The following is a 13877-nucleotide window of genomic DNA, read 5'->3' as shown; positions in this document are numbered from 1 at the left end:
AGTTATGACAGCAGCTATATGATGACTTGATAGCTTAGTTGAAAACACAAGCAACTGTGAAAGTTATCATTTGAGGCATGCCTTGAACGTGACTGTTTTGGGAAACAGTTTAATTGATTAATGTAGTATGGTGCAAATATCATGTAAGGGTCCTGAGGTGTGTTAGTAGGTCACTGACACAAAGGTAATTTAAGGGCCAGCATAAGGAGTATGAAGGAATGCACTATATTGCCAAAATGATTGGGACGCCTGCCTTTACACGCACATGAACTTTAATGGCATCACAGCCTTAGTCCATAGGGTTCAATAACTGCTTCAACTCTTCTGGAAAGGCTGTCCACTGTAAAGAGTCGGGCAACTTAATATTGAACCCTATATTGATGAAGACTGGGATGCCATTAACTACTTCAGCTCCAAAACGGATTTATCCCAAAAACAGGGCTTTCTTTTGGTGGTATTTGATCACCTCTGCATTTTTATTTATTTTTTACACTATAAACAAAAAAAAAAAGCATCCATTTAGAGAAAAAAAAAAAAACTTTCTGCTATAATACATCAGTTTAGACCCATATTTATTCTGCTACCTATTTTTGGTAAAAATTCCAATAAGCGTATATTGATTTGTTTGCGCAAAAGTTATAGCGTCTACAAAATAGGGACAGATTTAGGGACTTTTAAATTATTTTATTTTTTTCCTATGTTCACTGACTGACACAGCTCCTTTCTTATACCATCGGGTTGTTGTACCACCTTCGGGAGAGGACTAGGCAGAACATGTTAATATGTTATAATAAAACTAGAACTTTCTAGTTCCGCCCAAGGGGCGGTCCCTTAGGTAACAACCCTCCAGCCTGCTACTGTAGCCTCAGTTTTTTCTGCCTAGTGAAGGAGAAGGACCTAAGAACCCTGCGGGCCCATCGGTCCGTGGATTTTTCTGCAGAAGTTTGCTTTTTGCGCAAGATTAAAGATCCTGTGATCTGCTATCAGCAGCTGACTGGGTGACAGGCTGGATACCCTTATCCTTGTAGTCTCCCCAGCCTGGCCAGCGAGCGTGTGCAGACCAGAGCTCCACGCTGGGTCAGCCACGACATGCCTCCTAGCTCCAGGGGCGGCTGGTGGGCATAATTTCCCCAGAGGCACACATATGACCAGGCTACTGATGTCTGCGTCAGTGTGCCGGGCCAGCAGCCACCCCGTACTGATCGGAGAGTGGGTCTGTGATGGAATGTCTCCCAGCTCTTCAGGACTGGTAAGTACAGCTCTCCCTGCCTCGGTGTGGCTGAGCAGCTGGGCATTCCCTGGGAGGTCCCTCACCTCCCTCTCTTCTCTCCCTGTCACTATCTTCCCTCCCCCCCCTTCCCTGTGGGGGATGCTCCATGGGCTGCTGAGTGGTGTGTGTGCATAGACAGGGGCTTTCCGGGGGGCTCTCACCTGGGGTGGGGACTGCGCTGGGTAGCTGTGCCCTGGATGTCTGTAGGTCTCTTCCATGAGGTGTCTGGAGGCTGTGTCTGCTGATCTATGTAGCGCTGTTTACCGCCATTTCTCTGTGTGGCCATTTTTGGTGTGACCAGGGAGCAGCATGCTCTGTCTCCATTTTACTGTAGTCCGGCGGCCATTTACCCTGTGATTATGTCCTATATACTGGATGCTCGGCGGCCATTTTATTGAAACCTGAACACGTTTTTCAGCTTCAGCGATATACGGAGGAGGTCGTAACAGCGCGGTTTTGTGTCTCATGCATCTGCGAGCTGACACAGGCACACCTATCTGGATGGCGCAGAACTCGGTCAGGGTGGTGAGTCCTGCGGTTGGGGTCCCTCAGTCTGCAGCAGTTAGGAGGGTGGGACCATCACTGTCCTAAGTCCCTAACAGGTGGCAGACAGGGTAGGGTCAGCATGGCTTCAGAAACTAGTGTTTCTTCCCCCGAAATCCAGGCAATTGCAACCGGTTCGCCTGCAGACAATGCAGTGCCTCTGGATTCTTTATCAGCAGTCCTTAATTCGTTTGTTGCCAAGATGGAGGCGGTGCGTGGGCGCAAAGGTGGTATTTTTTATTTTTTTTACTGGTAATGGCGGTAATCTGCTTTATTTAGCTGGACTGCTACATTGCGATGGTCAAATCTGACCCCAAGTGACACCCTTTGGGGACCAGTGACACCAATACGGTGATCAGTAGTAAAAAATTTTACTGATCAATGTATAAATGGAACTGGCAGGGAAGGGATTAACACTAGGGGCAATCAAGGGATTATCTGTTCCCTGGGTGTGTTCTAACTGTGTGGGTACTGGGCTCACTGGGACAACACAGAGATCACTGATCACTAGAAACAGCAGATCTCCATGTTGTCCCCTGTCAGAACAGGGATCCTCCTTGTTTACATAGGCAGATCCCCGCTCTGCCTCTCTGTACCGTCATCGCGGGTAGCCAGCGGACATCGAGTCCGCTGGACCCACACTATCACATGCATGGACCGACGTACAGGTACGTCAGTTTGCACAGTCTGCAAGTGGTTAAAGTTCATGTGCCTGTAAGGGCAGATGTTCCAATACTTTTGGAAATATAGTGTATGTCCAGTCAGAGAAGTGGATAGAAGGTGAACTGGATGAAGTCATAAGAAGTTTAATAATTATATGATTATTGAATGTGATTGACTTCATCAAAAGGTATTTCTAAGTGGAAACAATCTTTCCTAATCATACATCACAGTACATAGAGGAGTTAACATTCATAATGATTAGGGTTTTGCTGCCACCTTCGGGTGAATGGACACTGGCCAAAAAAGCAGGCATAACCACTCCCAGCAGATCTAAGCCTCAAACTTAGGGAGGCACATCAAAGACCTAAGAATACTGGCTAAAAAACACTGTGAAGATCTATTTTGTGGTCTGTTATACCCCCTAGCTTTCTCTGAACACCCATGATGAGAGGGAGGTTGGCTTTATCTGCAACTGTGCAACCCATGTAATTAGCTGGTGGGAGCTACACAGGTCCAGGGCCTGGTCTGTTCTGGTTATCCCAGGCCCTGTTGACCCCTCCAGGGGTATGCACAATGTGATAGGCAATGCCTGAACCTGTACAGGGACATGGTAGGTAAGACAGATTAATCTTCATGGCAAATGTGAGACTTAATATCTCCATTACTTGCAGTACATTTCTTAGTGTGTCCTGAATAGTATTCCATTTTACATTCAAACTAACAGGAAACCGGCAATTGTGTTTGCCTTTATTCACTGTAGATTGTTTAAACTTTCAAACTTGGCAGTAAAATTTCCTGCATTCGGAATTTAGTCTTTGGTAGATGATTAGGTGTTGTATCAGTAGCAGTATTACCCCCACTTCTGCCCAGAGCCCTTATAAGGTACTCGGGCACTACTCCTGCCCTTTTGACACAGGGACTTTGCCACATGACTGTCGACACTCGGATTGCTGTGTATCCCCCTTCCAAACACACCCCATTTTGGCATCTTGCTTCATGCAATGGTGTAAACCAGGCACAAAGGGAACCACAGCAAAAGCTCAGGCAAAACATTTGTTCTGCTGATGGGCTGCAAAGTACTCAAACTGCAGAGAGTGGCGTTACTTCCCTTAATTTGGAGCAGTGCCCTTTTTTAACACTGGTATCTGGATGTGATTCTAGCTCTATCTCAGCCATGTAATCAGGGGACTGTCTGACAGAAGCAATATCTGGGCAACTATGGCAAAATTTCTCAATCGAGACTCCTTTTCCACATACACCTTTTCTGTCATAGTTGGAAGGGTACCTTCCTCATTTAGAAAAGATAGACATGGAAAACTTTGAAGAAGACTGAAAAGCAATTTTAGAGCTGGCCGCAGAAGTTTTCTCAACCCCCCCAGGCTCCTGGACACCTGATGCTGTGGCTTCATGATATGTGCTTTCTAATGTAGATATACTCCTTCTGTGCACAAACGCCTCAACTGTGCACAAATGCCTCAGTATAGTCGTATTTAATTCTCCTTAGTCTCACTTTGCCCCTCCAGATACTAAGAGTCTACAAAGACCTTACCCATTCATTAACAAATAGATTAGAAAATGTATGACAATTGAGTTTTTCATGAAATGTTTTTCACCCCTACGAGAATTGAGCTGTATCCAATAGGTAAGGAATTTACTAAAAAAGTGGACTGTTTTAGTAGTTGACCCTGCAGTCCCAGTCTTAAACTTTTTATTTGTTATAAATGTTCCTTCATTTAAGGATTCTGCGGACAGAAAATTTGATGTTCTTAAAGTGATTGTAAAGTCTAAACATGTTATACTTGCCCCCTATAGTTGGTTTTGCACAGACCAGCCTGGATCCTCTTCTCGGGTCCATCTTTGCTGCTCCTGGCCCCTCCCTCCTATCGCATGCCCCCACAGTCAGAAGCTTCCTATGGAGGCACTGGAGCCAGGTCACAGCTCTGTGTGTCCATTCAGACACAGAGCCCTGACCCAGCCCTGCCCTCCTCTCTCACATGATTGGCTGACGGACTTTGATTACCGTTGGAGCCAATAGCGCCGATGCTGATTGGAGAAGGAGTGTCCTGGACAGCTTAGACATTCGTGGACTTCACTAGAGAGAGATGGGGCTCAGGTAAGTAATTAGGGGGGTGCTAGGGAGGCTGCTACATACAAAACATTTTTTATTCTAATGCATAGAATGCATTAAGATAAAAAACCTTTTGCCTTTACAACTCCTTTTTAAAGGTTCTCCTTACCCTTTAAGGTCCAGCCCTGCAACCAGCTATTGCTGCAATTTCTCTTTGTCAAACCACAGCTAATTGAACTAGGGTGATGAACAATCAGCAGGATCCTGTCTTTCTGGAGGAACAGTTACAAACACTGCCTTGTAAGAGATGTCTTTTACAGTTTGCATTCCTCTGGGTCTCAGATGTCCCAGAACCCCCAGTGGGTTCAGTTGGTAGTTTCAAGTGGGTACAAAATATAATTTTAAACTTTTCTCCCTTATTGCTATCTTCCCTCAAACCAACCAAAATCTACCCAAGGACAGTCAGATTTAAAGACTGCTCTGGATGATCTCTTGTCCCAGGAAGTGGTTTGTTCCTTTGGAGGACAGGTTTAAACCATTCTGTTCAAACCTGTTCATGGCACCAAAACCCAACAGGGGTATTCATCCTTTTCTGAACCTAAAATGCCTAAACAAGTTCCTTTTTAATAACAAAAAATGGGTTTGCGCTATGGATAGGCCACAAAAATGAACGATGGATACAGGAGGGCTGCCACTACCCAAGGTTTGCAACCAAAAGTTGGAACAGTGTGCCAATGTAATAAATATAGGTAGTAAGGGCGCTCTGCTCTGATATTGTATATCTTGTATCTCCAAAAATATTTAAAATGGAAATAAAATTAATGAAAATTAATGGATGTGTTTTCAAAAATCTGTGCAATGTGCAAATCTAGTGAATTCCAATAAAGTGCATAAAAAAAAGTAATGAGTAATAAAAAATCTGATACTATTAAACATATATATGAATATGAAAAGACACTTATCCCAATTGAATTCAAACTATGCAAATACAGTGATGCAAATACTGATCCTCTAATCAGTGTCCATAATCAACAGTGCTAAAACATAGAAAACAGCCCAAAAGTGCAAGGTGCCTAGTGCAAATGATCCTTGGGGGGTAAAAAAACCCGATGCGATTTTGTGCAATAGGCAGAATTCGCACTCACCAACTCCCCTGCCCCTGCAGGGCTAGAAGCGCCTCCACAGTATTAGCCACTGTGTAGCTGTTTGTTGATCCTGGTGTCCCGCTCTCTGCCGGTCCCAGTAGTCTGTTTGCTGCCTCAGGGATGTGTTATTCTAGGGATGTCTCCTGGAGCTGCAATGAGTTGTCCAGTTGCCAGTCCTCAAGCCCTATGCCCCTTAAATAAGTATACCTTAAGTTATAGTCATGTTCAGACCTTAAAGGGGTTATAAACCCTTGTTTTTTCACCTTAATGCATCCTATGCATTAAAGGGATTGTAAAGTAAAAATTTTAAAATTTAACAAACATGTTATACTTGCCTCCACTGTGCAGCTCGGCGGCTGTCTCTGCTTTCTCCCACAGGTACTTCTCACATTCATGCAAGCTCCCTTGCATGGTGAGAAGCACCTGCAGGCGCGCTCCCGTGATACAGCCGTTGGCTATAGCTGCTCGCTGTATCACACGGCCCGCCCCGGCGCACTGCGTCATTGGATGTGATTGACAGCAGCGCTGCTTTCAATCCATCCACTCCAGCCAATCAGCGGCCAGGCTGAGCGCCGAAGAGGAGGGCGGGGGCTAGCGCAGGATTTTCGAGGGGTCAGCTAAGTAAAACGGGGGGACTGGGGGTGCCAGCAGTGTGAGATGTTTTTTTCACCTTAATGCATAGAATGCATTAAGGTGAAAAAACATTTACCTTTACAACCCCTTTAAGGTGAAAAAACACCTGGCAGTGGCTGCGGGGGGGACGGGGCCGAGTCCAGCATTCGTGTCTATGGACGCAAATGCTGGACTCGGGAGTGCACCCACAAGATAAATCCCCCCTGGGAAAGCTCTTCTAGGGAGCTAATCTGATGTGGGGAGGAGCTGCCAGGGGGACCCCAGACGTTGAGGATCGGGACCACACTGCAAAATGAGCTGCACAGTGGAGGTAAGTATGTTTATTTAAAAAAAAAAACAAAAAAAACTTTGCCATCACTTTAGGATCAAAAGACCATGCCTCCAAAAAAATTTGCTGAGTCTTAGGCCCTCGTGCTGGCCTGATTTAAGGCAGTTTTCTTCACTCTGTTCCAGTCAAGGCTTTCCCAACACAACATTCTTTTGGCCTGGGACAAACACATTATCTCTTAACTTCCCTATGCTTCTCTCCAGTTAAACGGCTCCCTAACTTGCCAATCCTTGAAAATGCTTTTTTCCCCACACTAAGATGACGCGAGCCTTGCAGGCTGAGGAGCATTTCAGTTTCTCACAGATCAAAGAACTGGGCACAGCTCCCTGTTCAGACCTATGTTCAGATCTATGAGCTTAAAGCAACAAAATTGTCTCTGGACTCCCGTTCTGAAAAATCCAGTTGGTGTGGAATCAGAAAAGCAGTGGCCTATAATAATCAGGGGGGTACCATGAGGCAGGCACCCTTGAAGGAATTAAGCCGATCATTTATTGGGTGGAAAAACGCTGTCCGGCAATGTCTGCTGCTCTCATCCCAGGAGTAAAGTTCATTTCCACAGCTGTTCTTGACAGCTGCACCAAATTGAGCAGGGGTCTCAAACGTGCAGCCCTCCAGCTGTTGCAAAACTACAAGTCCCATCATGCTTTTGCCTGTGGGAGTCATGCTTGTAACTGTCAGACTTGCAATGCCTCATGGGACTTGTAGTTTTGCAACAGCTGGAGGGCTGACAGTTTGAGATCCCTGCAATTGAGAGAGAAGAAAGCTGTGATTCTCACTGTGCTGAACTGGCACAGAAACACCTGGTATACAGACACTCAAACTTCTAGGAGTCAACCCCTGACCTCTTCCAAACAGGCCAGACTTTGTCTCAAGGTCCCGTTCCATCCTGCTTCTTTAATCACTGGCTTTAATGGTATGACTGTTGAAGCCCAGGTCTTGACGGGCAGGTGTATATTCTGGCTTTTCTGCAGTTAGGATTTGACCAAAGCTGGTTCTAAATAAGTTTAAGAGGCAGTTTTCAGTCCTGTCTATTTTATTTCGAAAACCTTTGGCCTCACTTTCACTTGTTAAAGGGGTTGTAAACCCTCATGGTTTTTCATCCAAATGCATTCTAAACTTTCATTCAAGGCATCTCTTATCTGTCCCCCATTGCAACACACTCTGTGCTTTCTTGGGACCTTCATTTGGTTATCTCTGCCCTGCAGAAGCCCAATATAAAATGTCCTTTGGGTAATCATCCTGTCCAAAGGCTTTTTAAAATTTCAATCACCTGAAAGTAGCAGCCTATATCCCAAGGTTAATGATTAGACCAGACTTTATCCTGTACTGTACTCAAAGATCAAAAATGTACAGATTTCAAAAGATTTTTACATTAAACCACAACCATTTCATCTGCATGGACTTTTTCTTTCACTCTAAACTCTAAGCAAATGTAAAAGGCAGAAAGCATTGCAACTCTGTATTCATTACTGCCCCATTAACTATATTTAACCTGGTATCAGCCTTCTGCAGTCCCTGTATTGCAGGGCTGGAGTGTGCGAGGCAGAAACACAAGAAGCCAGTCACTTCATATGCTGATAGGAGAAAACTAGATGAGCTCACCAATGTGCTGCTGCTACTTTTACTGTCCAGTCACTGGCTCAGGTAGGTCCACGTTGACCTGGGCTCAGAAGAAACGTGTTGAATGATGCTAGGGATCAAACTGAGGATATCTAGCTACAGAAAAAAATCTCTGATCTTGAAGGTAAATTATTGTAGCAAAAACATGGTTTTTGTTATAGTATGCTTTTAACCACTTGCTTACAGGGCACTTAAACACCTTCCTGCCCAGACCAATTTTCAGCTTTCGGTGCTCTCACAATTTGAATGACAATTACTCAGTCATGCAACACTGTACCCAAATGAATTTTTTGTCCTTTTTTTCCCACAAATAGAGCTTTCTTTTGGTGGTATTTGATCACCTCTGGGGTTTTTATTTTTTGCGCTATAAATGAAAAAAGACCGAAAATTTTGAAAAAAAAACGCATATTTCTTTGTTTCTGTGACAGAATTATGCAAATTATTAATTTTTCTTCATAAATTTTGGTCACAATTTATACTGCTACATGTCTTTGGTAAAAATAACCCAAATTAGTGGATATTATTTGGTCTTTGTGAAAGTTAGAGAGTCTACAAGCTGTGGTGCGAATCGCACAAAATTGATCACATCTGATGTACTGGTGGCCTATCTCGCTTCTTGTGACCCGAACAAGTCAGGAAAGTACAAATACCCCCCAAATGACCCCTTTTTGGAAAGTAGACATTCCAAGGTATTTAGTAAGAGGCATGGTGAGCTTTTTGATGTTGTCATTTTTTTCCCACAATTCTTTGCAAAATTAAGATTTTTCATTTTTTTTTTTTCTCCACAAAATTGTCATTGTAATAGGTTATTTCTCTCACGTGGCATGTGTATACCACAAATGACACCCCCCAAAAAATTCTGCTACTCCTCCTGAGTATTACAATACCACATGTGTGGGACTTTTTCACAGCCTGGCCACATAGAGAGGCCCAACATGCAGGTAGCGCCATCATGTGTTCTAGGAACATAAGTTACACATCTAACTTGTTGACTATTTATTACACTTTTGAAGCACCAGGACAATGACACGTGACACTGATGACAGATGGCACTGATACGTGGCAATGATGACAGGTGGCACTGATGACAGATGGCACTAATATGTGGCACTGATGACAGATGGCACTAATATGTGGCACTGATGACGCGTGGCACTTATACGTGGCACTGATGACACGTGGCACTAATACGTGGCACTGATGACACGTGGCACCGATGACAGATGGCACTAATACATGGCACCGATGACGCGTGACACTGATGACAGATGGCACTGATAAGTGGCATTGATGACACGTGACACTGACAACAGATGGCACGTGACACTGACAGGTGGCACTGATGACAAATGGCACTGATACGTGGCACTGATGACAGATGGCACTATGTGGCACTGATGACACGTGGCACTGACGGCAGGTGGCACTGACGGCAGGTGGCACTGACGGCAGGTGGCACTGACGGCAGGTGGCACTGACGGCAGGTGGCACTGACGGCAGGTGGCACTGACGGCAGGTGGCACTGACGGCAGGTGGCACTGACGGCAGGTGGCACTGACGGCAGGTGGCACTGACGGCAGGTAGCACTGGGGTGGATGGCACTGGGGGCAGGTAGCACTGGGGTGGATGGCACTGGGGGCAGGTAGCACTGGGGTGGATGGCACTAGGGGCAGGTAGCACTGGGGTGGATGGCACTAGGGGCAGGTAGCACTGGGGTGGATGGCACTGGGGGCAGGTAGCACTGGGGTGGATGGCACTGGGGGCAGATGGCACTGCTGGGGGCGGATGGCACTGCTGGGGGCGGATGGCACTGCTGGGGGCGGATGGCACTGCTGGGGGCGGATGGCACTTTTTATTTAATTTTTTTAATTTTTTTTTTTTCCACAATCAGAACGGCTGCCGCTGCAGCCGTTCATCTCTCCCCTCTCGCACTGTCTGTGCGAGGAAGGAGAGCGGCGCTGCGAGATGATCTCATATGTTTACATATGAGATCATCTCCCATTGGACACGCCGATCACGCTGTAAACGGCCGCTGTGATTGGCCGTTTACAGCGATCTGTGTTTGCCTGTCCCCGGGGGACACGGCGAACACAGAACTTCCGCGATGCGCGCCCGCGGCGGCGCGCATTGCGGAAGTAAACATCAGGCCGTCCAGGGACGACCGCCCGAACGAACGCGCCTGCTCTACGGCCGTCATTCGGCTATAGGGCGGGCGCGAGGAGGTTAAAATGGGCTATTTTTTTTTTTTTTTTTTTTATTCTATGAACTTCAAATGAGGAAACCTAAAGTGGCTTTAGAGGCAGAAGTTTTTTTTATCTTTCATTCAATGTATTAAGATAAAAAGCCTTCTGTGTGCAGCTGCCCCCCTCTCCCTCCTTATTGGCTGAGACAAAAAAAGAGAATTTAGTATCACTTTTAAGCTGGCCATACACCACTAGGTTTTCTTTCTATTTGTTTTTTTAGCATGTGTGTTAAATTTTTCCAGTGGTTAATGAGGTCAAATTAACAATCATTTTCCATGACAAGGAAAATCGAAGGAAGGTGGAAATTAATTCTAACTGAATGTTTTTGTTTAGGAAAAATACCTATTGTATTACACATGTGCATGTCCTGAAATCCAATCTAAAATTTGAAACCTTAGGATGGCAGTTGTGTGTGTGTGTGTGTGTGTGTGTTGTTTTTTTTTTTTTTTTTTATGGTTGACATGAAATCTAGTGATTGGATCTGTCAGCACAGTACAAACCGGATTAATTATGATAAATATGAACTCCCTAGCCTCATTTTTTTTACAGAAAAAAGTTCATCATTGGAGTTTTCAAAAAGGAACAAGCGAAATGTAAACAAAATTTACATTTTTTTTTTGTTATGTTAATTTAACAACTATAAGGTAGGTGTTATCCCAATTTGGCTGCGAAGGTGGAATTGCACTTTACTGTTTCCACTTGTCAAGTATCTATCATATATTTCTCTTTATATTTAGGTCTGCTTCCAGTCCCTGATGCACGGAAGCACTGGACTTAACCACAATCAGAGTGTTCCTTCCCCTGCTTCAAAGATTTTATGTGGAATTTTATGAAGTATCTGCAGAGTTTGAAGCACCAAAGTCTTAAAGGGGAGTGCACACCCCAAGAGGGGGTCATCTTACTCTGCATTGCCACCTACAGGGCATCACAGCTGCTGCAAGAACTGCTCTTTGTAAATCAGAACACCCGTGTCATTTTCTTGTGTAGAAATTTTAAAACAATTACTCTGTGGGGATTTCTCACTGCATACATCAACCAACGAGGATCACAGATGGATTGTGTTTATTTTTTTTCCTCTTTTTATATATAGCTCCGTGTAAATAAATATAAAGTATTATTAAATCGGACTTATAAATCACTGTGTATTTGTACCTGCGGTGTTCTGCTGACTTGCTGTAAAATATATTGGATGTCTCGTATCAAAGGAAACTTCCAGCAAGCCATTTACAGCCCATATCCATCTTAAACTTTTCTGTTTAGTTTTGCAAAAGAGTTGGGTAAAGGTTACAACTTCTGTTTACAGTGGAACAATACTTGATCTGAGCACCACAAATGCAAAAATGCCATTTAATTCATTTTAGATATTCAAAGCAAGCTCAACAATTTATCCATGCTTTATTGAAAAGAAAATCACCGCTATAATTTCTGACCATGCCATTTTGAAAAAAAGGGCTGACTATTCATGTAGCATTTACTTACTGGAATCCACCTGCCCTTAGCACAGGCATGCAAGCAGGAGAGTGTGTGCTTAGCCAAGAAAGCCCATCCTCCCCTATTGAAGATTCCTGGGTTGTATGACATTTGCTTAGGCATGTAAACCAGGAATTAACTGAAGGAAAAAAAAAAAAAAAAGTTTTAAACAAATATATACTTGCCTATCTATATACTAATGCTAGCAGCATAAGGATTAAAAATGGTCAATGTTGAGAGAGTGAAGTTCCACTTTTAAGTTTTTCAATTGGATTTTTTTTGTGTTTTTCAAAATTTAATAACACACATTATTTAAGTATTGATAAAACATTTGTCACAGCATAAGGTACCGTATTGGCGTATAACTCACACCCCAAGTTTAGGAGAGAATTCTAAGGAAAAAGGAAAAAAAATACATTTAAATGCCCATCAATGCAGCCTTATCAGTGTCCATCTGCAGCCTTGTCCATCATTGCAGCCTTGCCCATTGTCCACCTGCAGCCTTGTCCAGTGCCTTTGCAGCCACTGATTATTTAAAATGGTCACTGATCTCCGCTGACTGTGAGCGAAGATGAGCGAGTGTCGGCGACATACAGAAAGCTGAGTGTATTCGGCTAGACTCGGCTCTGCTCACAGTCAGGGGCAGGACTGCGAAAGGAGCCGAGTCTAGCTGAATACACTCGGCTTTCTGTATGTCAGTGGCGCTTGCTCATATCCCCTCAGTCAGTGAGGAACAGCATTTAACACGCACCCACGATTTCCCCCTGATTTTAAGGGGGGAAAAAGTGCGTTTTTTCTTACATCAGGGGACACAGCCATAGTAATAACTATGTGGGTTATATCAGACCATCAGGTGCTGGACACTGGCATGCCTCTTAAGGTGTGAACTAACCCCTCCCACTACTGGGAGTCTTCAGTTTTTTTTGCCAGTGTCTAAGGTGTTGGGCAGGTGTAAGGATGTGTTGTACTGAGCTCCACGGGCAGTAATCCTTCGAGAGCCAGCCATCCTGACCGGATCCATTCTAATGTCTCCGCAATGGACTAAATGAATGGTACCCGGGCCTCGTCATGCGAAGACGCAAGATTTTGCTTGCAAATGCTTTAAGAGCTGGGCTCTGAAATCCAGTACTTTTTGGTAGTAAGGCCAATAAAAGTTTACTGACAGGGTCTACTCGCAGGTCCAAGATTGTGGTATAACCTGAGTGTTCCCCAGTTCCTGAAGGTTTCCTTTAAGGTCTCGGAGCCTACCGTGAAGGGTGAAGATTGGGTTTTTATCTCTGGTAAACCCTGCTGCGAGATAGGGGAGATTTTCTCGGTAATCTCTCCTTCCATGTTTTGTGTTGTCATGTCTGTGTCACCACTGGAGGCTGTATTGCGTACTCACCATTCTGATGCTGGAAACAGCAGAAGCTCCACTCTCCTCTCTGTTCAAGCCAGCTCAGACCCTCAAGTATGAAGGGGGGGGTCTGATCACTTCCTGGGCCCCCAGATTGGCGATTTCTTGTCGGATTGAATGCCAGCCAGCTGCCTTTTTTTTTTCTTTCACAATGAAAAATTTTTTTTGGCAAGCCATGGTTGCTCACCGAGCGGATGATCTACTGCCCGCCATGATGCCGGCGCTCATGCGGGAGATTCAACTTCCCTGTTTGAAAGAGGAGGGGGAGCCGTTTCCGTGTGGGGGGCATGGCTAAGTGGCGTCAGACGCCGGCCACGTGTAGGAAGTAGTTTAGAGCTCTGCAAGAGTAGCTGCTGCCTGGCGGTGGAGGGACAGGGCAGAGTGGTTGCTGGTCAGGTTTGGTGTCACAGGCATTTCCCCTTTTGACAACATTGTACTGTATAGCTAGGATTAATGGCAGTTATTTTACTGTACTATAGCCTAGCAAGTGGAACATTA

The 13877-nt window shown here is 44.7% G+C and overlaps 1 protein-coding gene across 2 annotated transcripts in view; it reads left to right on the top strand.

Moving 5' to 3' along the window:
* PATL1 (PAT1 homolog 1, processing body mRNA decay factor) overlaps nt 1–11640 on the top strand; it is a 130650-nt gene extending 119010 nt beyond the window's left edge. For both annotated transcript variants that reach the window (XM_077454732.1, XM_077454730.1), the window contains one exon: nt 11251–11640. Coding sequence is in view for 1 of the 2 variants with exons in the window: in XM_077454730.1 (XP_077310856.1) it covers nt 11251–11269 (19 nt within the window). In the remaining variant the exon portion in view is untranslated. The remainder of the gene's footprint in view (nt 1–11250) is intronic.
* Nucleotides 11641–13877: the final 2237 nt, after the last annotated feature.

This window comes from Lithobates pipiens, unplaced genomic scaffold (genome assembly GCF_037356315.1).
Source record: "Lithobates pipiens isolate NorthernLeopardFrog02 unplaced genomic scaffold, aLitPip1_a1.2 Scaffold_25, whole genome shotgun sequence".
Classification (NCBI taxonomy): Eukaryota; Metazoa; Chordata; class Amphibia; order Anura; family Ranidae; genus Lithobates; species Lithobates pipiens.
This window is presented reverse-complemented; position numbering and strand designations above follow the sequence as displayed.